This window comes from Chlamydotis macqueenii, chromosome 1 (genome assembly GCF_036417535.1).
Source record: "Chlamydotis macqueenii isolate bChlMac1 chromosome 1, bChlMac1.mat, whole genome shotgun sequence".
NCBI classification, from domain to species: Eukaryota; Metazoa; Chordata; class Aves; order Otidiformes; family Otididae; genus Chlamydotis; species Chlamydotis macqueenii.
In genome coordinates this window covers 121,668,432-121,695,457 of record NC_141556.1, presented here as the reverse complement: position 1 = coordinate 121,695,457, position 27,026 = coordinate 121,668,432, and the positions used below count along the sequence as shown (strand labels likewise).

The 27,026-nt window shown below is 37.3% G+C and overlaps 2 protein-coding genes across 2 annotated transcripts in view; both read right to left on the bottom strand.

Moving 5' to 3' along the window:
• Positions 1-354: 354 nt before the first annotated feature.
• On the bottom strand, positions 355-18,617 carry PWP2 (PWP2 small subunit processome component). The gene is made up of 21 exons (XM_010116951.2): positions 18,536-18,617; positions 18,313-18,425; positions 17,460-17,554; positions 17,003-17,102; positions 15,801-15,944; positions 15,213-15,348; positions 14,480-14,700; positions 13,112-13,255; positions 12,290-12,360; positions 12,044-12,180; positions 10,758-10,906; positions 9,980-10,127; positions 8,649-8,799; positions 8,143-8,323; positions 7,041-7,188; positions 5,783-5,891; positions 5,248-5,313; positions 4,663-4,881; positions 2,215-2,365; positions 1,052-1,126; positions 355-877 (listed from the first exon to the last, which is right to left on the bottom strand). Exons 1-21 carry the CDS (start codon positions 18,551-18,553, stop codon positions 718-720), a joined length of 2,736 nt encoding a protein of 911 aa, XP_010115253.2. The 5' UTR covers positions 18,554-18,617; the 3' UTR covers positions 355-717.
• Positions 18,618-18,971: 354 nt separating this feature from the next.
• The window catches only part of TRAPPC10 (trafficking protein particle complex subunit 10), a 44,388-nt gene continuing 36,333 nt past the window's right edge, over positions 18,972-27,026 (bottom strand). The window contains exons 17-23 of the mRNA XM_086766057.1: positions 26,231-26,460; positions 25,545-25,645; positions 24,949-25,075; positions 23,950-24,120; positions 22,466-22,643; positions 21,872-22,066; positions 18,972-21,063 (exon numbers count right to left, since the gene is read on the bottom strand). Of these exons, the coding sequence (XP_086622183.1) occupies positions 20,825-21,063; positions 21,872-22,066; positions 22,466-22,643; positions 23,950-24,120; positions 24,949-25,075; positions 25,545-25,645; positions 26,231-26,460 (1,241 nt within the window). The 3' untranslated portion in view covers positions 18,972-20,824. The remainder of the gene's footprint in view (positions 21,064-21,871; positions 22,067-22,465; positions 22,644-23,949; positions 24,121-24,948; positions 25,076-25,544; positions 25,646-26,230; positions 26,461-27,026) is intronic.

Genomic DNA, 27,026 nt, shown 5'->3' with positions numbered 1-27,026 from the left:
TACTACAGTCTCTCAGATTAATTATTTAAACCTCTACAGAAGTTACACAGCATAATAATTTTTTTTCCCATACTCATTGTTGTGGGTATACAATTTATGCTCATTATTGAAACTCTCATCAGGTTTAGAAGCTATAGAACTACATGGGTTCACTTATTCCTAACAGTGTTCCAGTAATATGTACCAATATGTACCAATTAAAACAACATTTAAAACAAGTTGAGAGCAATAGGTAGACCTCCAATTAAGAATTATTTTAAAAAGGAATAAAAAAAAAAAAAACCAACAAAAAAAAGAAGAGTCCATCACAAAGTAAGACAAGACTGCATTACAAATAACTCATAATACTTAGACTATGTACAATGCATTTTTAATAAAGAACGCACTTCTTCCAGTCAGTTTTAACTACACTGATAAAAAAATACATATTTGTCTTACTTGAAATCACGAACAATTGGGAAAAAAAAAAAAAAAAAAAAAAATCAATGAATCCAGAAACCAATGCTGTCAAGCTGTGATGGCAAAAGGGTACACCAAATAGACCCCAGATGGCACTTTGTCCATCCTATGTTCCCCCTACTTCTATAACTCACGTGTAAATCCATCCACACTGTTAAAAAGAGTTAAAATATGCCACTATGAGGGCCACTCATTCTCAGTGAATACCACTGCATAAAATTACTTTGTCTGAGGTTTTCTCCCTCCCATGAAGAGTAACTAGGAACTAAGATTGTCCTTATTAACTTCTTGCATAAGATAATCACTGTGAGAATCCAAGTCGTCTTCATCTACTGATGTTTCTTCTGCCAGACGTTTCATGCCCCGCTGCTGTGAAATGGCCAATGCATATTTAATATTGTAGATATTCCACTCACAGCTGTAAAAATAAATAGCAACATGTTAGAAGCAAGATTTCATTTTTCTCCTAAAATACAAATATCTCTAAAAGAAGACTGTTTCCAAAGTTCTAATACCACACCATCATCCCCCAAATTACTCCACATTTTTGTGAAGGGTTTTGATTTAGGCTTTTAAATGTAACAATACATACAGTTTGGAAACATCTTCAAAATGACGTTGGATGCTTTTCTGAAGGAACTGAATCACAGGGAGCAGCTTCACAGACCTTGAACAGAGAAGGAACACAACTTGCAGTGCAATTTGTATTTACGTATGGAAATCTAGAACTTTTCTAAATTCTCAAAATTTTAACAAGCATATATGTTAACTTTTAAACATGAACATTTTAAACAAAATCTTTTGCTTTTGACTCTACCCTCAATGACTATACTCAATATAAGATTATACTCAATGTAAGTATACTCAATATTGAGTAATATACTCAATATATTACTTTTTCTTTTTCCTAATGTCAACTTGCAGCTTGAAGAACTAATTCTGCTTGCTGTAACGATGACAATCCCTTCCAGCTACTACAATACTTTCTAAACAAGGAAGAATTTGTTTTAAATCATCCTCTTCTACTTTATCAGCAACAAAAGGAGAAAATTTGTTCCAGCTGTTTCAGTAACTGTAAAATTAATACCCATGCTGAAGCAAGGAAAGTGTTACACAACGCACTCTTTCTTTAACCTGCAGGACTCCCTCTCAGATTACCTCTTCACTCAGCCTATTTTAAATTTGCCTATTTTTGTTCCCAGAAGTCTATAAACTCAATACTATGGATGAGCTGAATATAATTTACATGGCAGGCATATGTAGCTGTAAAGAACTACGCAGGAAAGCAGAATACTAACAAGCTAAAAGTGCATGCTGTAATCACAAGCTAAGTCTACAAAATGCAGTCAGCATCTGCACATTATGTTTCAGTTACACTGAATATGCATAATTGTTTAAAACCACAACTGTCAAAATCCTATCACTCTTGAAATCTTTATGTATTTATAGGGTAAGCAAGCTATGCAGTTTTACCTTTAATATTTGAAAAATGTTTTTGCATTCCAATTACGGATTCCAATTCTATCATATACACTTGTTAGTAAAGAAGTTGTATTAAATTAAAATGTAAACTTTTAAAATAAATGTAAATATTTAAATAATATTTATTAAATGTACATGTAATAAAAGCAAATTAAGTAGTTTTAACTGTTGTATATGAATCTACCTAGAATGTCAGTAACTGTTAATTAAAAACCTCAAACTGACAGGTATTTTAAAAAGCTGGTCAGCTTTTTGACTTTCACAAGATCTCACCTTGTTTTCAGTTTCTGTCCATGCAGCATGAGCAACTTATGAGCCCAAATAAGATAGAACTCTAAGTGACAAGATATCTCAAGAGCAGATGCCAGGAACTCCAATACTTTCTCCACGTACATATCTGGGAGTGATGAGCAGACAACATCAACTGTGCAAAAAGAAAAAAAGCCCACAGACATCAGAGTTGAATTACTGTTTGGAGTAACATGAAAGAGACAACAGGAAAGCATACAGAAAAGAAAGCATCATCTTGGCAACTACTTGATATCTAATATTGTATTTCAGGGTACAGTACCACAGTCTCTCAGGAGGCAAGTCTTTCCTCTTTGACCTTCCAATCACTACTGTATTTAAAAGTTCGAACTTAACTCCCCCCCCCGCCAAGTTCTTTCTCCTACCAGAATACTCTACCCACCATCTCTCCTTCAGAACTTTTCCTTTCCTCCTCTTTTAGTGTAACTAGACTTTACTGAAGTCTTGTTGCTTCTGACTTCATATGAATTTCTGTATTCAGTGGAACTAGTTAGCTGTAACAAAGGCAATAAACAATACCTGAAAAGACAGCAAAGTCACCTGCTCACAGTGGAAGTGTCTGAATGCTGTCAGCAACTGGGCAGCACAAAGCAGCATGATTTATAAGCATTCAAAATAATCTCACATGCAGCTATAATGACCTCATTATATGTGCTAACTTCTCTCAAAAATAACCAACTCTGCCGCCACCCCAACTGACCTATGTAACATTCAACACAAAAAAAAAATTTCAGCTTTTAAAAAAACAGGCACACAGTGGATTACAATGCCTGAAGTTGCCATGCCTCATCCTCTGCTTCTGAGGTTTTGGCACCTGCCTGCTCACCCAGTGCTGCCTGTGTACATGGAGTTTTGGTTGATTTCAGTAAGAGAGAACTAAGTTTTGCCAGACAGAGGCAAACACCATTATGTCAATACAGGTATGCAAAAGGTGATTTACCCTGACATGTATAATTATCAGGCTTGCTACCTAGGGTATAAGGTTAGAAAATCCTACAAAGCAGTTGGCTTGCAACTTATCTGATTTCAGATGCAAGCATGCCTTGACTAGGTAAAAGGAATTTTTATTTGTTACATGTGAAACACTGTAAGCAAATAAATACTTTTTACTAGGGCAATAACACCGACATAAAAGTAAGAAAATATACTTTAGAGTTATTATGACAGAATTGTTAATGAAGCTATCAAGTTAAGTAGAATACACTACTGAAAGTTTATCTTTAAGGTCATGTCTACTATATACAGCTAATGAAAGTGCAGCTTAGTTAGGAAAATGATGAAACTTATGAAACAGGTGCTAAAGAATGACCCCAGTAAATGTCCTCCAAAGCTGAGTGACACCTTACCCATTTCTTTTGTTTCTGACATGTCACAATTGTGAGAGCACCTGTCTCTTGTTATTAGTTATGTGCCAAGCTTTTTCTAATCTGTTTGGTTTGTGTGAACACAGCCCTCTATAAGGACCATATTTACATTTGTTTAGAGGGATGGATTTCACAAACACTGTAACTAAAGGAAGAAAAATCATCAGGACTTCAAAGGGCTGACAGATGCAGAGTTGCTCCAAATTTTGACAGTCCAAAGCAAGACTAATTTAGAGCAGCTGGCACAGAGCTTTATCCAGTTGAGTGCTGAACACTTCCAAGGATGGAGACTCCACTGCCTCCCTTGTCAATCTGCTGCAGTATTTGATACTTTTTTAGTATCTAGTTGGAATTTCCCATGCTGCAAGAGGTCTGTTGCCTCTTGTCATATCAATGTGCAACTCCAAGTCTGGTTCTGCCTATTCTTCTACCATTAGGCACCTGAAGACAGTAAAAATATTCCCCTTCTCTTCTAAAGACTGAACAAACTCATCGATCTTGAGCCTCTCCTCAGCTGTCATGCACTCTGCTCCTCCAGTTACATTCCAAGCCCTCCACCAGATGCTCCAGAATATCTATGTCTGCCTGGCACTGGGAAGCCCAAAACTAGGCACAGTACTCCTGATGTGGTCTCACAAGACTGATCACTTTCCTCAAACTGCTGGCTACATCCTTGGTAGTACAGCCCAGTGTTCGATTGACGGCCTTCAGCACACAGGCACACAACTAACTCATGTTAAACTTGCTGTGCCCCTCTAACATCGGCTGCTTCTGATAATCAGCATCCAGAAACTTTATCTGCATATTCAGACCTGATCAAAGTCCATGTTCATATGTCACTAGATGAGCATGTAATTTAATTAAAATATAAGTTAACACCAAAACCACTTTTTTTTTTACCAAAAGACCATCCCTTCCTCTTTAGTCTTCAGGTACAGTAAAAACCTGCTGCCTCAAGCTAAACTCTGCCCTTTACATTTCAACTTACTTGGCTTACACACCTCTGCTAACACCTAGCTCAGTTAAATTTCATGGAAGATCCACTTACCTTCATTGCTAGGTACAGCCTCCATGACCTCCTGAATTAGTTTCTTCTCATTCAGCTTGAAGGCCATGACAATAGCCATAGTGTATTCCTTCTGATGCAGTGTTTTGCGTATATTGCTGGGTGTGACATCAATATCCAGCTCAAAAGGATCAAAAATTAGCCCAGAGTCCAGGGAATAGATAAGAAGGCCCTCTGTGGTGGTGGCTGCCCAGCTTCGTCCTAGAAGAGAATAACCATATTTAAGAACAAAGCTAGGTTTTCTAGGATGGAAACAGAATAGTACTGATAAACAGATGACTCTTCACTGCTTACAAGTAGTGGGTAAGAATGGAAACAATGCATCATTGATGGATCTGTCAACAATGACAATGCTTGTAAAAAAAAAAACAGCTGAAACTGATGAACACTTAAGTTCCCTAATTATCCACTGCAGGGGAAACTAGACTACAAACCTAAGGGCATTGTACAACATCTGGAGAGACAATCTTCAAGGTACTTCTACTTCCTTACTACTCCTCCAATGCTCTACTCTTTTGCTTCTTTTACATGGAATTAAAAAATCCTACATCAATTGTCAATACTCACCTGTGGGAGAGAATCGCAAGCAAGTCACTCTTATTTCTGGTTTAAAGTGTCGATAACTCATGTCACCTAGAAGAGAAGTTTAGAAATGATTTAATATATTCACCAAAAGCTCACAGTCTAGCTATCAAGGCTAACTATGCTGTTAGCATTATGCTGAAAAATAATGCGGAACATACCAAAACCTGGCAGTGTTAAAGACAGAGTAAGCAAGAGACAGTCCAGGTCCGAGAGATCTTACAGCTAAGATGGGGGGGACTGAATTTTGCTCTTTGACAATTAAATCAGGACTGTTAGGTTCCATATTCAGGAGACCACAGTACCTCCTGTTTCCTGTTGCTTCTACTATGCAAAAGGACCCATCATACACCAGCTGAACACTGGTGTAACAGATCCCTGAAACTACAGAAAATTCAGGTAGTCCTACCTTTAAAACTGACCTGAACAATTCAAACCCTTCTTATCTGGTATCAACTCTAAATCAAAGGTTTTGATCCACATAAAACTAATAAAAAGACAGCAAAGCCAAAAGTTGTACCTCTTTTTACTCCAGGAAGAGGAATAGCAACACCATCTTCATCTCCAGCCCCTTCATCAATTAGAGCCATGCTGCCAAATTCAGTCATTTTTCTCCGATCTAAGTACTCCTAGAAAAACATGTCAGTCCCATTCACTGCACTGAATCTCCTCTAAACCATCTGTATTAATTGAGAATTCTCCCTAACATTCAGGAGTTATCTAGTGATTGTTTCTTTGCACTTTCTTCCAGAAGTTTCTCCAAAATTATAAAGAAAATTGACAACTTGACAACCGTAGGCAATCGTGTCTGACCGCAGATGAGAATCAGCCTGCTTCAGTTCTAAGGCCTCAGAAGGGCACAGATCAGCTTAGACTGCAGTTTCACGTTATTATAGTGTTGTTCTACTGAAGAGAAGCACCATTTCCTCAGATGCAGTCCTACTCTTCTTCCCCTTCAGGTTCCATGATTGCACTGTGCTAACGTAAGGGCTGTGTAGCCAGACAGCTATGTAAATGATGGTTTAGGGACCTCCCAGCCCCCCACTTTTAAACATCGATCCCCTCCAGCATTCTTTTCCAGCTGGGTCCCTTCTGGTATCCTTTTAAGCCACATGTTGAGCTACGCTAGCACAACAGAGGGCAGTGGAGAAACAAAGGTTGCTTTACAAATCATTGTTGTTAAAGAAACATTTGGAACCACAGGAAATACAGTCTGAATGAACACTGGAAGAATCATGATTCTTCCAGGTATGGAGATGTTAAGAAGGGTTACTGGAATTTTTTTCATTCTGATGCTTATCATTGTTCACTTTACTTTTAAAGGAATTTTATTTTGCAATTGGCAATATTCAGAAAACAAGTTTGTAAAGGTCAGTGATGTTATTCAATACAATCCTTCATTTCTTTGCTAACACAAGCAGCTGACACCCAGGGAAAGTCAGCTTAGAACAAAACTGATCATTTAACTTTTCATATTTTCTCTTCAATTTTAAGTTAAGTGCCAACTGACTTAACTATGCTTAAGAGTACTGCTCGTTCAATACAAACACAATGCTATCTGACAAGGCTTTAGTTAGCTGAGTGTTAGGAATTAATTTTGTTTTTTGAGAAATATTTCCTTACCACTCTCCTGCACAAACACAAGGAAATGAACCTGTGCTTAACAAAACATTAATGAATCCCACTTAATAAGATGCTACACCAAAACTACAGTATTGCAGGGGAGGGTGGGGGAAACAGAAAAAGAAAAGGCAAACCTGAGTCCTGTGGTCACATACCTCCATTGCATCTAAAGAAAAGTTGCATGAGATTTCAAATTTTTTCATAAGAATCTGTTCCTTGACATTATATATACAGACAAATTTTGACAATCCACCTGCCAAGATAGACTGACCATCTGCCGAGTAACACAGAGTGGTAAAAGATCTAGTAAAGAAAAAAAGAAAGTAGTTAATTTCACTGCCACATCCAAGCTAAAAGACACAAGTACAGTGTGAAGACACAGGAGAATACCATTCTACAGGAAAAGTGGAGATGTAAATTCATACAATATGTACTTAACACACAAAATCATTTACCACAAGTACTATGAATCACAACTTAGAACTTCATCAGCTTTTTGCAGTACTTCCATGCTTCTGATTTTGAGCTGCAGCTCAATGAATGAGCTTTCAACTACACCCTACACAACCCTAGGGATGGTCAGAAGAGCTAGAGAAAAAACAATGTCATGGCAGGTTTTAAAGATGTGTTTGAGATCATCACCAAAAAAATACCTTTTTTTTTTTTTCCTTTCTGCAAAAAGTCATTGTTTCCTTTGTTCATTTTGTTTTGAGGGAGAGCAATATGGGCGGAAAGGGGCTCTTCTCTTCAAGAGAAGAATGAAAAACATGACTTCTATATTACACTTTTTGACAGTACACAAATTCAACTTACCTTTAAACATTACTTCATGTGTGTAGTAATGTGTAATAAAAACCACAGCTTATTTGCATTTTTTAGAAAATTTAACAGTTTCTACATACTAATAGTTACATACTAGTACCTACACAACAAGATATTAACTTAAAAACCTATCACATTTACCCAATTAACAACTTGCCATGAGAAAGAAACTTAATATTATGCTGGCAACCCAAGGTTATAACTGATTAAAAAGAACAGATGCTCAGAATGATGCTCATCAGTGGGTGAACACAGCAAAAGACAAAAAGGATCCATCCCGGTGTCAAGTCGAGCAGTCTTAAAATTCATCAGAATCAAAATACTTGAACAGCAGATGCACTTTGAAATATTAATGTAAAAATCAAATAGAAAGAAACAATTTAAAAGCAAAAGCTAGCATGGTACCCTCTTTTCACTGCAATCTCATTCACTTACTTTCCCTTAGCTGCTTGTTTGGCAGTTATTTTATCAAGCTCCTTCCTTCCCATCTGAAGATCATGTCTTCCCTCAATTGAGCCAATCTGCACTGCATTTTCATGATCCCAAAATGTTATCTGTCCATTCAATGCAGCAACTGCAAGCTCCTTGCCATCAGGACGGAAAGCAACAACAAGAACTGCAAAGAATTAATTAACAGTTAAAAATGAAGTCAGATCTTCTTCTAAGAAAATATTCTGTACTTTTCTAGGATCTCATCTCAAATAATAGAAAATGCTTAAGAGCAGTAAGTATGACCGTAATTTTTCTCTAGACAACATCAATAATTATAAAGCTAGAGTTAGTACTAAATAAAAACAGATTTCTTGCACTGTTAACTAAGTACTACAGATAACTTTTGGGTTTCACTACCAAGAATAAGTCTGTATTTGACATGTTCTGTTGTTCATCCTTGAAATACTTTTCATAATATTTGTATATATGTAAAATGAAATAAAAGTTACCATCTGAGTTCAATATTAGTGTCTCCTTAGTTCTCCAGCTGTCTAACATATCCCATAACTTGACAGTTTTATCCCAAGAGGCACTAGCTAGAACACACTTCATTGGGTTAAAGGACAAACTGCTGATGGGTCCCTCATGACCTGATAAGACCTAATGAAAGAAAAGGTAACATGGAATTAGGTGAAAGAAACTGAAATTCATGTAGCCTGCATTCAGTAAACTCCAAATATAGCAATGAAACCATGCCTAACTTTTTCACACATGCTTGAGGTCACTTTTTGACATATGGCATGATACCTACCAGTGATTCTCAAGTTTTTATTTTCAGAAGTTTTTTAAAAATTCACTGAAATGCTATCACTGCATAGGCATCTATAACCACTCCTATGTACAAACATAGCCTCTTTAAAGACTAACATGGTGCATTTTTTCCCCCTCTCTTATTAGAACAATCAGACCACTTGTTGAAAAGCAAGTCATTGTTCTAAGAATTCAGTATGTCCTGCAGCTGAAAGCACTTAAGAGAAAACACTAATAAAAACTGTGAATAAGAGTAATACACATCCTTATAGCATGGAGCTCCTACTCCTCCTAAAAGAAATCCAGGAAAGAAACTAAACTCAAAACACCGGAGGTCCACTCAAGTATATGCTGAGTTACTACAGTGATCTGCATTCAACTGCTACGCCCAATTAAAGGCATGAACTTGCTGAGTTCATCTACTTGTACAAGACGTTCAACAATGCTTAAGAACTGAAAATAGCAAATGAGTTTGTTTTGCTCAGAAGTACCGTGTCCCTCCTTCATTACACCTACACTGAAGAGAATGCATTTCAAACTACCAGCAAGACAGTGGCGATTTAACTTAATCGTTTTCTTGCCCTTGGCCAATAAAATTCTTCTACACAAGAAATCACGTCCCTGCTCTGCTCCAGCAAAACTGTCCTCAAAGTCTCTATCGATTTTAGGACAACACCTACAATTTCTTCATTACCTGCAGAAAATATGCAGAAAAGAACATCTCTGAACAACTACTGGAGGAAAGACTCATGCCCATGAGTTAGCTCAGTAATACTGGTGTTACTTCATCAGCTAGAAAAGAGCTCATTGCTCAAAAAATTATAAAAACTATTTCCCACACAAATCCAGGATAACCTCCATGCAATAAATAAAAAAATTCTCAGAGTAACATAATGTAGCTCCAATTACTGAATATAACAAAACTCTTCCTGTTGTATTAAAACCCTCTGACTAATCCCAAAGTTACTTAGTATCATCATGATCTATACTATGTGTTAAATTCAAGCCCTGCAACATTGTAGGTCCTTACATCTAGCAGCCTCCCACTCTGCATTGACCAGATGAATATTTCAAAGGAATCCTGGGAACCAGCTGACACAATCTCACCGCTGGAGTCCACAGCTAAACAAGAGAACTGGCTTGGTCGTGGAGATGTAAAGGTACGGAAATTGCGGTATCTGGTGTAAATGAGAAAATAAATTATGAGAACATTTTAGGTAGATTTAAACATGTGTTTTACGAACATATTTCAAAAAGGATTTAATTTTACTTGTGAAGTCTTTAAAGCTATCTACAGAAAAAAATATTTTTGGATAAAATTAGATGCAATGCCTCAGTATGATTCCAAGATTCAAAAAAAGGTATTATTAACTCTGCAGAAATAATAGTCAAAAATATTCAGAGGAGCTTTCTTCTATTACATAGCGTATGTCCATTCTTCAGAAAATACAGGCTTGTTTGCACATCCAGTTCTGTACATAGTTGTATTATAACAGCTCAACTATGGCAAACATTCAGTTAGACAGGTGCCTTCTCACCATCTGAGCAGCAGAGGCAGACAATAATCTTACTCTGTATTTCCAGCTTCTCTGAAAAAAGTTACTTCAGAATTTCCTTCACAGAAACTGGATGGAGTGACAGGATTCCTAATTACTATCTAAATTTGAATCAAAGGTTGAACCAAAAATCAATAAAACAGTACTCACATTTGTGCAACTTCAACTTTAAACAAGCAATCAGCAGTTTGCTGTTTTTTGGAGGGTGAAAGCTGAAGACTAAATGAGACACAAAAGCTTTTATAGAGTTACCTGTGTAGATCAAAGGCACGCACAGTTCCATCTAGGGAAGCACTCAAAATGACATAACCACTGGAAGTAAAAGTTACAGCAGTTACACCACTGGTATGTTCTGTAAAAGTGACAAAACAAAAGCTGCTTAAAGTGTTCCACACTTTCACCTGCAAGAGAGATGAGAAAAGCCTTCTTAGAATCTCCATCATCAGTTCACAGAAAAAGTAACAGAAAAGTAAAGAAAAGTTAAGCCCTAAAACTGTGCTATAGCATAAAGGATTTCAGTATCATCGGTAAGGAATTCTGTGCAAGTGAAACAAACAGGGCTTCAGCTTATTATTACATCCCCAAAGACAAACATACAAGAGGAAAATCTAAGTGAAGACAGACACACAAAAAAACTTTAAAACAAAGCTAATTTTCAAGGAAAGCTATAGCACTTAGTGAGCATTTTAGGCTCCCAAGCTTTGGACTGTCCACTTGTAAGACAAGTGTCAAATTCAAAACCATCTGTGAAACCATTCCAGAAGTTACAATCAAGACGTTATTTCAATCTTTTTTTTTTTTTTTTTTTTTTTTTTTTTATAAAAATGTTATGTGTTTAGCTATCTGCAGTTTGAGACTTCTGAGGTTCGGCCAATTTCAAATCTAAATGGCAGAAACTATGAGTGGCAGGTCTTTTTTCTGACACTGAGATGTTTTGATAGAAAACAAGATAATTATATTTGTCCCATTTATGTGCCAAGAGATTGTGGAATTACCCTACAAAACATTTTTTAAAAAAGTACACATATACACGTATACCTAGCCTGCCATTTCAATACACGTCAACCATGAGAAGCTAATTTTTCTTTTACATAGTAAGCTTTTGCAATGGCACATTTCAGAAAAGTCTGTTTAGGAACTGCACTTTTATAAATAATTTGAAACTAAATCTGCATCAAAAACAATTATTAAAAGTTTGCTGACATTCATTCATCCCAAAGCATCATGGACCCACCACAAGCATACATAAATTAACATTTGATGAATTAGATCTTTTTGTATTCTGGTGACTGCAACCATCTGCTAAAAAGCATAAGTGATGCAATTTGCAGAGGACACCAGTAATAGCAAATAACAAAAAATATATATGCTTTAGAGAGAAACATAAAAACATTTAAGTGAGGCCAAAAAATTATGACTTTATATCAAGAAAATGTATCACTTACAGTAATAGAGCTTTCTACATAAAATGGAAATTCGAGCTGCTTACTATGTTATTAAGATTTAAGTTTATGTTTCACTGGCACTGCATCACTTACTTTTCCATCCTCCCCTCCAGTTACTATGTACTGTCCATCTGGAGAATACGCTAAGGAAACCATGCTGTTGAAATGTCCCTGCTGCTTCAGCACATAGGACTCACTTTGCCATTCCCACACCAGGAGTTGACCCAAACCTATAAACACATGAGAAGAATTAAGCAGAATTATGAATACAATGAAGAGACCCTGCAAATGCAAGCCACAAAACCCATACAGACCAAAAGAAAAAAAAAATTTACAAACCTGAACATCCAAAGGCAATCCAGTCACCAGTACAGTTGATAGAAATAGAAGCTATCCTTTGGTCTGAAATACTGAAATAAGAGAATCACCCAATAAACAAACTGATATATTCATGCCTTGTGTGATAAAATTTCAAATCTAGAGTTTACTTCCTTTGTTGCAGCAAGTTCTTTGATTAATTTACTGAATTTCTGAATCACTGTAATACCAAATGCAGCATACATGTTCTTTCATTATTATAGTAAAAACGTCAAACAGACAATAGCACCGTATTCGAAATTAAGACAGATTATCTACATCCCAAAGACATACTTGCCAGCACAGAGTAAAACTCCCCACATTTAAGAAAAAAAGTATTTTTTTGTACAGGGAAATTATGCATTGTTTAGCTAGCATCCTACAGCTATGGAAGAGAATTATGGTTTTATTTTTCAACTTGAGACAATTTACAAATAAATAATTTTACACACATAGAACTTTTTTTCCAGATACTGTCTTTACTCTGTCCAAAGAAACTGACAACATGAATTCCAAAGCATAGAAGAAACCTACAGCCAGCAGCTAAATCGGAGTTCCTCATTCAGACCTCACTTTTCCATAATAAGCTATGGACAGAGTTGTATGTCATTTTAAGTCTGTGATTCTGCCTTTCCAGAAATTACAACACTAAATAGATACTTAAGATTTTTGTGCTCTGATTATTCATCCTTCACAATTAAGCATGGTGTGCTCTCAAACAAACAAAAAACCAAAACACAAACACCCCAAAAACATACTCCATACAAAAACAAACTAAAAAACCACCACAATCCCATACCTCACCTCAAGGAGTGGATCAGATTGAAATCTGGAAGCTCATGGAGGTGAAAGACTCCAGAAGCAAAACCAGTCACTAAAAGGTGTGTTTTCTTGTGATAAGCTGCAGATGTCAGGTTATTAAAATCTCCCTCTTTATTGAAAAAATACCTGGCATCAAAGAAATCAGAAAAAAGCAAACAATGTGAAAGAAAAGCATGCTGTTATTAGAGTTGCATGTCAAGATGGGCCAAATATTTTGACCAAGGTATCCAACAATAAAACTAAAAAGTAGTAGTTCCAGGAATTGCTAAATGTATGTACTTTACACACCTAGTAAAAGCTAAATCTATTCTTTTCCTCAATGTTTACAGCTGCTAGAGTGATCTGATTATCAGAAGCCACACCCAATCACATACAAAGAACAGGAATGAAAGTCAGAGGAAGTGCACTGTGCATTTCCATTTGACCATCTAATGCCAGTATGAGTGATGCTCATTAATTCACTGGTTATCCTTCTCTACGCGAGTACTCTTACAGAGGAAGGCATTGCAGCAGTATTCATAAATATTATGCACCCGGTGAAGAAGGTTTTCTCACTTTGTAGCTGTATCTCTTAGGAACTAAACAGATAAGCACCACATGATGGTCAAGCAGAAAAGTATCTGAACATTATCCAACAGTTGTACACTTCAAATTCCTTCAGTCTGGAAGTGATGTTCCCTGAGGCTAATTCCAGCCTGGGTTTGGGTGGGGTACTTTCTTTATATTTCCTTTACAGTCAGAGAGAACAAGAACAGAAGCTGAATGTCAGGTGTTCCCAACTGGCCCCTGCATGCATCCTGTCTCTCCCTCGCTTCACCAACCAAAGAGATCGCCTACGAACATTCTCCTTCTTCAAGCAAAGCTAAACACTGTGACTATCGTAAAATTGGATTATTCTTTGTAAACTATGTTTCCTTTGGTGGGGATAGATGCCTCAGGAAGGCATCTCCAAGTAGTTTACCAAAAAGGCTGATGAGCTATCTTTATCAAATGTTGCTACCATCTCTTCTTGCAGGAACTCAAAGCCTCTATACTTAGAGGACACTGTACTGAAGATCTCCTTACACTCTTTTAAGTTTCAAACACTAAAACACACCATAAGTCAGTATTTCTTATATTACTGAAATTACACTCACTTGTTACTCTGAAGGCGAAGGGTATTGTCCTTCATATTGTCAAGGTAAGACAAACAGGTGTTCTACTGAAACTATTTAAAATAGGATTTATAGTAAATTACTAAATCCTGGGCAGATTTTTATACTACTTTGGATAAGTGATAAACGGTAAAAAAAATCCAATATAGTGAATCCCCATAATAACTCTGTCTTTGGAAAACTGAAAATCACTTACTTTGCAACACGTGAATATTTGACCTTATCTCTAGTCTCTTGTTCATTTGGATTGGCTTTTCCATGAATTTCTTCACCCTTTGACTCTTCAAGAAACTCTTCATCATTTTTTTCTGCATTCTCTTCCCTAGCTGCATCTTTAGGGGGTATGGGCTTCAAACCATCGAGCTCTGTATCACACTGCCACACACAGAGCGCTGCATCCTGGCTAATTGTGTACAGCTAGAATACAAACACACGCACATATGATTATCATTATTATTGTGCTCTGCTGTCTTTTTATGAATATAGAACTTCAGAAAGGTTAAAGCAAGTCTGCACTCTACCATAAGGATAATATATTACTCTAGAATTCAAGGTGCTTTGATCTGGAAAATCCACTTGTCTTGAAAACTGGTGATTTACTTCACCTGCCCTTAGATATTTTTTTAAAGACTGAAGGCAATTTGATTATCAATTGGCATTACAGCTAATTCATTTTTTCATACTTATAAATTTCTAACTTTTTTTGTGGAGCAATTTTAAGTAACTTACTCTCCTTCTAAAGTTTGCTTCTTCAAACATTCACAAAACTGTAAACTCCCAATCACAGCAGAGGAGTCAAGAGACATATTACTTGTGTATTTTCTAAATTCTGAGGTATTATCAAAATAGCCAGCACCCTTACCTACAGATAATATTTGCTTCAGCTATTTTAATATTAAAACTCAAGAATGTTGTATGATTATACATACATCTAGACTGTTCTCTTCAAAAAAGCAGGCTACTATTACATCCTTATGCCCTCCAAGTGAGTAGTAGATCAAGTTTGCCCATCGTTCTGCTCCAAACACCCATGTAGACATGTCCTTGCTCCCTACTGCAAAACACCTACAAAAGAAAAGGCAATTTGAATTGGAACACTGGTTTGCAAAACTCTTAACTGGGTGGAGAACATTGTGAATAGGAAGACACCAGTCATCACTTTAAAAGTAATTTTACACGCAACAGAGTTGTAAACTGAGGTTGGCAACTCTAAAAAAGTGATCAGATTAAAGACATTCAAAAGGTCAACCATGCTCGTGTTCCTAAGATACATTCCTTTTACGGGTAACTAGGTATTTTCAAGCAAGAATGCACTGTTGATCCCTAGTATATCCACATTTTATACTTCCTAGTCTAATTAGAATATTTTTCAAATTCAAGGTAGAATAAGAAACAAAAGACTCAACAATAATTCTTAAAGCTAGTACAATACTTTAGAGCAAAGACAATGGACTATAACACGCATACAAATATTAACAACGTGAGCAGATAGACAGTGCTTTAGCTTAACAACTCACTTGGAATCATCTGTCCAGTCAATACAAGTTGTTTCATCGTACGGACCGTAGTACGTTTTGTCCAGAACAAATGCATTAAATTCTCGTTTCCTCCCAGGAGCATGGTACATCAGAGCAATATTGTCTTTTGTAATCACAAATTTCCTGTCATATGGTGGGAAAAAAAAAAAACATAGTTGCACACAAAGCTGTTAAACATTTTTTTCAGTATGGTCCGCAATATAACAAAACAAAACAATGTTAAAATGATTTCTGTATTACCAAAGTGATAAACATGGACTGTTTTAGAATGAAAAACAAAAAAATCATTTGCAGATTGATATTATCCCCCAACTTCATGAACACAGGTACACCTTATGCACTGTAAGCCAGAAAACCTTCAGTAAAAACCATTTAAGTTGAATAATGAAATATTTATTCTCTAATTCTCACAAAGGAAAGTTAAAATATCCTGGTTTGAATGTTTGATTTCAATCTCTCTTCACCTCTATATATTGGCCATTTTCATAAAAACAAAACATCTACATGCCTGTTACACGTATCCTCTAATCTGATCCTGTTGCTAGTATAATACCCTAACACCAAACTGTGACTCCTACCTTTTTCAATCAAAAACTCATTCATAATCACTTTAAGGCAATCCAACTGAGGAATGCCACCAGAAGGGGAACTCCACACTTTTTCCTCTCATTTTTCCAATTCTTCTAACATTTACGTCACCGCACTTTGGATCCAAAGCCATGCAGTTAAAATACAAGGAATGTGAAAAGAAGCATTCGATTCACAGAACTGCCTCTTTCAGAAGCACAACTGTCTTAGACTAACCCAAGTCAGCAGTGAAACTGCACTGCCACGACTGCCATCATGCAACTCCGCAGCACTGACTGACCCCCCGTGAACTCTTTCACCTTACTTACAATACAGAAGAACAGTAAAGACTCACAATACGCCTTCTATGTTTCTAAGAGCTCCACCACAGACATCATCTGTGACAGGCAACTTGCCAGCTAGCATGTGTTTCCAAGGCTTTGCTTTTCCTCCCCTCTCAACTTTACAGATAAAGTGATTCTCATCAGCTCAAAACCTCCCCTATATTAAATCAACAGTATTATCCCCAGACTGGTCACAATGTCTTAATAATTACAACTAGTTTTTGGGGTACCTTCTGTTGTTTTGTTCTAAAGCATGCATGTTTTACTTACTTGCCATCAGGGGAAAAGCTGACGCTGTGAACTGGCTTGTGAAAATAAAAGCGATGTATCACACATTTACCGATCAAACTGACAAGCAAGGCAGCTCCCTCTGTAAAGGCAGAAAAAGAAAGATTATGGAAATAATCTAGAAACCATAACCCTAGCAAGATTAGTTTATTTCCCTTAAAGCGGGGAGGGAAAGTACCTCCTCGGAAACTTTCCAACTTAGTGTGCTTAATAGTATTAAAAAGAAAAATACAATTACAAGTCACTTTCTAAATTCTGTAAATAAGTCCTCTTCTAGTTTTGTAAATAAATATACTTTTCCCTGATATTCTAATGTAATTTTCACAGCAGAGCACTTCTTATTTGTCTTAAGGTTGAACACCCAGCAATACAGACCTTCCTCTTCAGGCTGTATTTTTATTTCGTTTTTATAAAACGAATGTCTCCTTTATGAAAGTACCTTCATCAACTAGTATGGCAAGATTTCCATCTGGAGAGAGCCCCACACACACAATGTTAAGCCGTGTAGCCAATGGGAATGTCTCACACTTATTACTGAAAGAAAAAGAGAAAACAGTAAATTGGGTACAAGGATGTAGAAGTAAGTCATCTTCAGTATCAATGAAATATGGTTTGACATCTACGTTAAAGCCACTGAAATCAACTCAGATGTAAAGCCCCCACATCTTTCTTTAACTACCACAATCCCATAAATGCCAAGTACATAAGAGATGTGCTCTTGACCAGAATCCTGGCATAATCAATCACAACCCTGACCTATAAGAAAAGGCAGGTGACAGTCTAGATTTTGTCACAGATAAGAGATAGTACAAGACAGAAGCACACAAAGAAACCATATGACTAAACCAAATGCACTTTTCCTCCCTCTGTTTCCAAAATGCATCTTCACATACTTCTTACGCTAGTTTCCCCACTGATCGATGTACAGAAAGACTGCGCTGTGGAACACCTCAACAGTTACTCTACGAGGCAGGCTTCTACCTTTTAATGCTAAGCCAGAAACTTTTCAGGACACGTTGGGAAGGCAAAACGTCCGTTCACGCAGGACTGCGGGAGCCGGGGGTGCAGGGAGCACCGTTCCCCCCACGCACGACGGACAATGGCGGACCCGGCCGCCGCCATGCCGCCCTCGGGCCGGGCTCCACAACCTCCTGTGAGCTTTACACCCCTTCCCCCAAAAACGTGCGGACAGTACCAGGCCCTTCCCCCCGCCGGCTGGCGGCCAGGGCAAGGGCTGGCGGAGTGCGGGTGCTGAGGGTGGAGGGAAGAGGCAGAGGCTGGGGCTCGCTTACTTCTTCAGGTCGAAGAGGGAGATCCTGTTCCCGACGGGGCTGATGAGGGCGCTGCCATCGCGGGTGAAGCTGAGGTTGCCGCGCCGGTAGACGGTGCCCAGCAGGCCGGAGAACTGCGAGGCGACGAGGGAGGGAAGGAAGGAAAAAAGAAACAGGGGAGCGGTTAAGGGAGAAGGGAGAGGAAGGCAGGGGCCGCCATCCCAGGCGGGCGGCGGGCACTCACCCGGTACGCGAACTTCATGGCGGCGGCCCCACGTGAGGAACGCGTGTACCCGCTCCCGGCACGCGTCGCCACGGAAGAACGGCACCGCAGAAGGAAGGGCCCCGACGATCCCGCGCATGCGCCCGGGGAGGAGGCGGTAACGGCTTCCCGCCGGGGGCCGGGCCGGCGTGGGCAGGGCCGTAAACGGGGCGGAGGGCGCTGCTCCCCGGCGGTACGGGGCGGAGGCGGGGCACCGCCATTACGCGTGTTCGTGTGACGCGGCTACCCAGCGGACTTTCCAGAAACCTTGGTCAGATAGCCAAGGAGCAAGCTTTCGACTGCTATTCTAAACATGTCCCCTTATGTAAGTGTAGAAAATATTTTTCATTAAAGTAGCTTTGGCTAAAATAGATGAAACAATCACTTCTTTAAATAAAAGGAAAGGAGAAGTCACAGCAGCAGAGAAGTTGGATTTCTTTTTAAAACATGTATATTTAGAACTGTAACGCTTACAATTTTGTTAAACAATCTTAGTACACTGTGTTTAATCTAACAGTATATTACAGAACAATGTGAAAAATGATTTAATAGCAAACCATGAAAATGGAATTAATTAGAATACCTGCAGTGTCAAAGTCACTAACTTGTCACCTTTTCCAGTCAAAGAATCCCAGCAGTCATTCGCACTAAATGATGCCTTGGGTTTTATCCAGAATAAAATGGTATGATTTCCACAGAGAAAGGGCATTCCTTCACAGAAAGAAGATGCATAACAAGAACATTTTCAGCTAGCAGGTCTACTCTGTACATCTATTTAGACATATTGGTCTTTTAAAATAATAATAAAAAAAAAAAAAAAAATGTTTAGACCAGTGCAGGGTGCCTATTCATTTTTCAACTTCATTGCGATTCTTTTTGGAAAGAGGGTTTGGTTTTTTTCTTCCCCTTTATAATTTAGCAGAACCTGAGTTTAGAAAAAAAAAAGCAACAACAATGAAATTGTCTAATGAGCAGTTCATGACTTCAGCTTTACTGACAAGTATTCGATATGGGACAGTTTTCCTCTGTGGAGTCTGTTGACAATGCACCATTATAGATCTGCAAGTAGAAAAGGTCATTCTCACATTAAATGCACAAGTTTCGCTGTCAGAAGCAGGACATCAGAAGGAGTTGTAATTTTTCCAGTCACAGGTGGATTTGCAACATTCACAAAAATTACACTTTTTATTTTTTTACATTTTTGTATTTACATTTCAGATATAAATAATGAAATTCTTTAAGTTACATGTTTTAACCTTGCTTCACAATTATTCTACATCTGCAAGCTTTCCTATATCAAACCAACCTCCTTCTTCCATCACAAATGCGGAAGTCTGGCCTCTAATCAGTAATAATTACACTAAGCCTTTATGATGAAAGGTTGACTGTTCAAGTATCTCATCATACTGAAATTTTTGCCCCAATTTAAAAATTGGGGGAGCAAACTAAGCCACTTAGAAATGGTAATAAAAGAAATTCATATGGAAACTCAATAAGCCAAATAATTTATTAATAAATTCTATCAATATCTTTCTTTGGTAAGAACTATGCAAGAGTATGACCAAACCCCCACCCCCAAAAAATCATTTCATATGTGACATCACAGTGTCTACTCTGTGAAGGAGAAAGCCTCAAAAAATTAAGGAATTTTGTTCAGTTAAGATTGTTTATAGCAGTAGCTCTTCCATGCATCCTAGTATGCAAACGATGGAAGTTTAATATAAAATTACAATGGCAGGAATTAACAATGATAAAACAAAAAAAAAAACCAGGAAAGCTACTATTACACCAGTGAATGTGCTGTTGTATGCTTTGTTGTGTTTCTGGCACATGTGTGGAAAAGCCTGTAAATTATTACACAAAAATCCAAGATTTGGATAATTATGTGATCCAACACTAAATTCTAAAATATGCAGGAAGCATGAAAAATAATCTCTCAGCTGCCAGACAAAAATAAAGAAGTGGTCCAAATATTTGGATTTTTAGTTTTTGTTGCCCAGTGTTGTGATGCAGGATGTGACCGAAGGGAGAAAACCCAATAGCTTACACAAAACATACTGAAGTGGCAATATAAACTAGCTGACACAAGCTTCACTGTACATTTAAATTGATACAATTGTCTGGTGCTTCCATGGCCAGTAAGTGGTGAGTGCCATAGGTCTCCTTAGAGTTAGAATATTACAACAGAGACTAATCAGGTCATAATCCTTTAAAGTGCTTTCAGATCCAGTTTCTAGTGAGTTTTGTTTTCCTTGTTTTCATACCAAGTTGTCACGTGACATTGACTTCCAGAACATGGTCGTCCTTGCTGGGAATGACAAGTATTTGCATACCGGCGCTGCAGTTGAAGACCTGACCAGATGAAAAGGATTGCAGACGCGGCATTGGCAAACCTTTGTGTTCCCCACTAGCTGCAGAATGCAAGCTACCTCTGCTCCTTATGCTGCTGCTGTCAGCTTGATCATCCACATTCTTGTCCACAGACAGGTTATCATTTTCAATCCAGCTATCTGTTTAAAACAAAAACCCACAGTTTTATTCTATGGAGTGATTAAACAAAAACTATTTCAGAGCTCAGATGCACAGTCAACTTACCACATGTTAACAGTTACTGATCATTTCTGCTGAGGTAACCACCTGTGCATACTTTGGCCAGCAGCAGATGCAACAGAGTGAATTATATTGGTTTCTAAGGAAAATTTAAGCAGCATTACCTCACATTTGTCACAGGCTACAAGAGCGCACACTGGCAGTTCCTGGAGCTCTGCCGACAAACAGTAAGTTGCTTGTACGAGTGAATTCTCACTACAGCTCTGGGACTACTCAGTAGTACCATAGCCACCTAAAGTATTTATCTGCAATTTAAACTCTTCACTTAATGTGGTTTATATGCCCCAAATTTTCACCAGTTATCTTATTTCCTACTTAATTCTTTCAAAAACTGAGAAAAAAAATTCAAGGCTAATGAAGACACAGTAGATGTGCAGACAATGAAACCACAGGATTAGAGGGTTATCAAATAGTTTTCACTTGATCCAGTGACAACTACTTTGCACAATAGTCTTTAAAAGGAAATATAAGAACACAATGCATTTATTATTCCTCCTCACACATTAAGGCTGCAACCCAAAAATCAAAAGTTCCCATTAGAGCAACATTTTCTAAGTTTCAAATCAGAACTGTGAATGAAGTTAAGTAACAAAGACACTTATGAGTATGTGGTCAATAGAATTCCTCACTTTGCTTTTCTCTTTACACAAGAACACAGGAGAAACAGAACCATTTCTGTAAGTAGCCATGGAGTCAAGATAGCTTTACCAGCATCAAGTTGCATGGAGTGAGCAGAATGGTGAGGGAGGTATTTAAACAATCTGACATCGGGAAAAGGTAGATATCCAGCAAACAGCGGCATCACTTCCATATGGACTTTGTGAGTTGCTCGAGCTGCTACGGGCATAGATATCACTCCAGAACTTTTTCCACAGACTGCCCAGTTACTACTGTTGTCAACAACTGCAAGAATAAAGAGCAAACACTATAAAGGCCTTTTCTGAAAAATTAAGAATCCTCAGTATAGTTTCAGAGCACTTTTAAAATCAGTATTTTAGCAACATCTAAAAGCCCACCAGCTTTTATGTCTGAAGAGCTGTACAAGGTAAGAAAACAGCCCTACACAAAAGGGACCATAGTTGGGCCTCAAGCAAGTATCCAGTCTGAACAGCATTTATATTCCACTTGAAGACCGATTAAGGAGGAAAAAATAAAATATTCACAGTCTAGCAAAATGAAAACTGCTTTTGCGAGCAGTCATATTCACAATACAAGAATAAATGCCATAGGAAGCCTGGCAGCTGTCATTATCAAGACAAAATCGGGGAATTTTGTCAATATGCATAAGAAAAATAGTCTTACCTTCATACATAAGTTTTGTTGTGCAATATCCATCTGATTCTGTTAATGCTTCATCTCTGTCAACCTCTGAGAGGTCAACAAGTCGGGTGATTGACACCTCTAAAGAGCAGAGTGAGCCTGTTTTACAATACTCTGCCTCCAATGGTGGAAAAATTTCAGTTTTCACATGATACAATGTCTGTCAGGAAAAAAAAGAGTGCTGTTATCAAGAAGAAAGGAGTGGTTTACTTGTGTTTAAATGGAACTGGACAACTGATACAGTACAAACTTCACATTTAACATCCATTAATTCTTTTTAATTCAAGATTCAGGTATAAGTAATGTTCATTTCATTATCTTGCACAGTTTGAGAAAATAAGGAAACCAAATTTGATTCAATCTACTTTTGATATCAGAAGCGAGCACACCATTTTTCTCACCACTTCTGTGCTTTAACTCAGCCTTTCAATGCTCCTAAAAGGATACCGATCTTTTTACTATTTAAACAAACTTTTACTAGTATCTTGGCTCCTCACTTTCCAGACACATTACTCAAATTCCAAGTGATATATGAGAATTACTTCATCACAATAAGCATCACAGTCCTGAGAATAACTGTGCTTACATTATGAAAGAGCTAATTTTTAACTACTACAAAATTAAATTGGTACCAAAAAAACCCCACTGTTTAACGCAGTTCTCTTAAAAAACTCCAGAAAGATGATACAGGTGCCAACAAATGCTAGTTACATGCCAGGAGGTAAACAAGTATCTAAAATATTGCTCAATGTTGGTTTGTAATAAGCAGGTAGAAAACATAAAAACACTGAAAACAGACAAAAGGATTTAACCAAATGAGAGTTTTCTCATGTTGCTACTTTTTACCCAAGCATCAAAAAGGGTGACACAAGACTAAATTTAGAGATGAGATTAAAAATATGTTGATAGAATTCCTTTAATAGGAAGTTATATCTAGCCTATAAGCTTTCTAGCTGATCAAAGTAATAAAAAGTTTGTCCATAAAGGGAAACATGTAAGATACAGGCCTAGAAAACCCTAAATATTTCATTAGAAGAGCTCCTCTCAAGCACTACAAAAGCCAACTCAAATAGTTTCAATAGCAAACATTTTTTGGAAATTGCAATTTGCTTTGCAGAGCACAGCCTTAAGACAGCAGGGAAAAAGCAGCTCAGTAATCTAAGGATAGTCTCCATGGCACAAGCCAAGGAAGGCAAAAACATAGAAAAAAGAAATAAAGCAAGATCAAGGACACTTGTGCAAGTGCTATGTTCACCACCCCCCCCCATTCCAGGTTCAAGTATATGATTCCACCATATCATACCAAGCTTCAGTTCTAATGTTCAACAGACAGACTGTCCAATGATTCTAAGTAGGTATTGATTTCATTATGTAAACAGAAGTCTTATAATATATTTCTTGACTTTCCTTTTCCATACATTAGGAAACCATATTCAGTTAACATGCACTATACTTAGAGTACTTACAAAAAAGTTTTCCACTTGGAATTCATAAGTGAACGGCTTCAGAGTAAGAGACTGCTCTTCAGAGGTAGCTGGATAAAAGCTGACTGAAAACAGGCACTGCAAGGAGAGAGGAAGCTCTTTTGTCCACTTCAATTCCCATACAAAGAATATTGATTGCTTACTGTATATGACCTGAAAGAGAATGTTTATAGTATTAGCTCCTTCCTTCCTCTGAGAAAGAAGTGCAAACGCACATATATATTTGCCTGTTCTGGCATTAATTTAGTTTATAGAAACAAATTACGTGTTTAGTGTTAAATAAATCCTTAGGGAAAATAGGCAACCAAAATAACTAATAGTGAATTTTTTTAACAATGCATACCTAACTAAAAGGAGAGATACATTTCACTGTCAGAATCAGTGTTTCAAAAGGGAACACTTCACATTCAAGTATAGGTGAAAAATATTTTATTCAAAAGTCAAATTTTGAAAAGATATTAATAATGTTTGTATATACTTCTAGGCACCAAGAATGACCAACTTAATATCACGTTCAGACAAGACTGAAAGAAACTTCAAGGGGACTGTTTTGCAACTGAACTAGTTTACAGCTGTATTTAATTGGAAAACAGTCTCGACTCAATTTTTTTTCTAAAACCTAATGACAAACTGCAGCTATAAGATGAACAAGTTAAATGTTAACAGTGATATTACATTTGTATAGCTGTTGTTGAAGCATGTATGTAGTGCTTTGCATTAGGCAAATGGACGAGTTTGAAGGCTTAGCTAATAATCTTTACAAGTTTTACAATTTAATCCGAGATCTTTGGGTGCAAATGCATCCTAAAGCATCCTTAAGAATCAAAGGTACTCAGAGGACTACAAAGGTCTGACCTAACATCAGCTATCAGCCTTACTTAATACAAAACCTATGTGCAGAAGTGCTAATAATTTCACTAACGAGAACTTTCATCTAGCTGTTCTGCCAACAAGCTCATAAACCACCAAGTGCATCTTTACCTGTTGAGATTCAGGGTTCAGAGGTACCAGCTGCAAGTCTGTACAGTCAGCAGATTTTTTTAGGCTGTTGTCTGAAAGCTGGAAAGAGAGCTCTGACAAATTCTGTACACAGACTTGCACATACTTCCTGAAAAACAGGACACAGTTTGTTGAACAAAAGTTGAATAGTTACATTGAAAGAGTATATGGCCATAAAATTGTTTTCAAAGTGCACAGCTCAAGCAAAAATGGAATGGCAGGTATATTTGTTTTTCAGTTTTTTCCTCAGTACTTATGATTCTGTAGAAACAAGGCTGTAAAACATCCTCTTTCATATTAAATGAAAACAAGTAACTAGACAGAAATAGGCTAGCTTAGTTTATCTTGTGGTCTTATTTCCAAAATAGCCGAAACCACAAATTTGTTTTATTGTTATGGAAGAACACTAGAGGAAATGCACAGGCTTCCAATGGGAAGCTGTGTAAGATAACATAGGCCCAATTAAAAAAAAAAAAAAAAAAAAAAAAAAAAGAGGCTGCTATAAATATTAATCATGATACTCCAGCTCCATATTTTGTAAGAAGAACGAAACAATAAATACTTAATGAGTACATTACCGTTTGCCAGCTGACAATAAGGAATGCTTAGCATTAAAAGGTATGCAGAATGTTAATGCAATAATAGTGGAGTAAATCGACCAAGGGCAATCAATGGTTACCTAAAGGAAAAAAAGAACAAGGTTCTTATTCATAATGGTCTTTGGCATAATGATTTTGCTTTTCTTCTCATTTCTATACAAAACTTTTCTCAGCAAGTGTCTACATCTAATGCATCCAGAAGAGGAAGAAGAAAAAAAATACTTTTTTTTTTTTAAATCAGTATGTCAAAACCTAATCTGACAAAATATTAGGTTTTTGTTTTCCCATCAGCAGGATATGAAATCTCAAAGAACCTTCTCCTGTGGAAACTGACATACCCAGTTCTGAAGACTAGAAGTAAAGGAGAAGTAATAGAAGAAAAAAGATAAAAGGACACTAACAATACCAATACCAAAATACAATACCAAACCTCAGGTTACTAGCCAGTGGAACAGTTAGCAATATAGTAAACACATTGTGTATTTCTGCTAATATTTATGTTTTCTTTACATTTATAAGATTTGCATGTACATCTTTTAAGGGACAATTAGTTCAATGCAAGCAGGTTCCCTGCCCTCCCCCCATCACTACCACTTCTGTTTTGTGATGTGTATGGCCCTGTGATCAAACAGATTTCAAAATAAAAACGTTAAATTACAGCTTACTTTTTGGTCAACAGTAGCCATGCAGTTGTCCTGTTTATGCTTCTCTTTGTTTTTCCTGTGAACTTCTTTATTTGTAGTATTTTCTTTCTCCACTGCAGATTCTGTGGCTGATGGCAAATACATGACTTCTAGTTCAAATTCAATCACATGGTACGCAGGAGCCACTGGCAAACTGATGCTTGTGATCTTTTCAGAAGACTGAATCCTTAATGATGACTCGGAGATCTTTTCTATAGTTGTGTAGAATGGGGGGGGGGGGGGGGGAGAAGGTAGATTTAAAAAACATTCACCCCTTCCCAGTTTGCATTTTGATCTGTAACTATGTAATGAAACTAGCCTAAAAACCTAAGTATCAGAAAAACATGTGGTGCCATAACCATTTCCTAACAAGGCCTCCATGCTTGCAAAACCAAGGAGAAACTGTATTATAGAACTCCATGGTAACCTCTTCAAATGAGCTGTAATCCACACATCTTAAATACCACTGCTGTTCACAACCTCTCAAAGTAACACTCTACCCTTCTTAAAAGTCCAGGAAGGTAACCACCACATTCCATCTAGTAGTCCCTTCCAGTGTTCAAGAAGGAACTAAGAGGACAAATTGATGACAAGCTTCAAACTATCTAAAGAGCTACTTTAGTCCATCATACAACACATACTGAAGTTTTTACAACATCCTGCACCTCCTTAGTCTCAGAATTTCACCTCAAGCAAACCTACAACTTATTGAACACATGCATCAGTATTCTTGGTCATCATTCATCATCTGTCTTTAAAATACTACACATAGGGTGCC

Bases quoted from the DNA above. Each gene is read 5' to 3' on its own strand.
- PWP2 (XM_010116951.2), bottom strand. The intron at 17,103-17,459 runs GTACTTTCATAA...CTGCCTTTACAG, and splicing joins TGCCATACTAGTTGATGAAG to AGGGAGCTGCCTTGCTTGTC. The intron at 12,181-12,289 runs GTTTGTAAATTT...ATGTGTTTATAG, and splicing joins GATTGCCTTTGGATGTTCAG to GTTTGGGTCAACTCCTGGTG.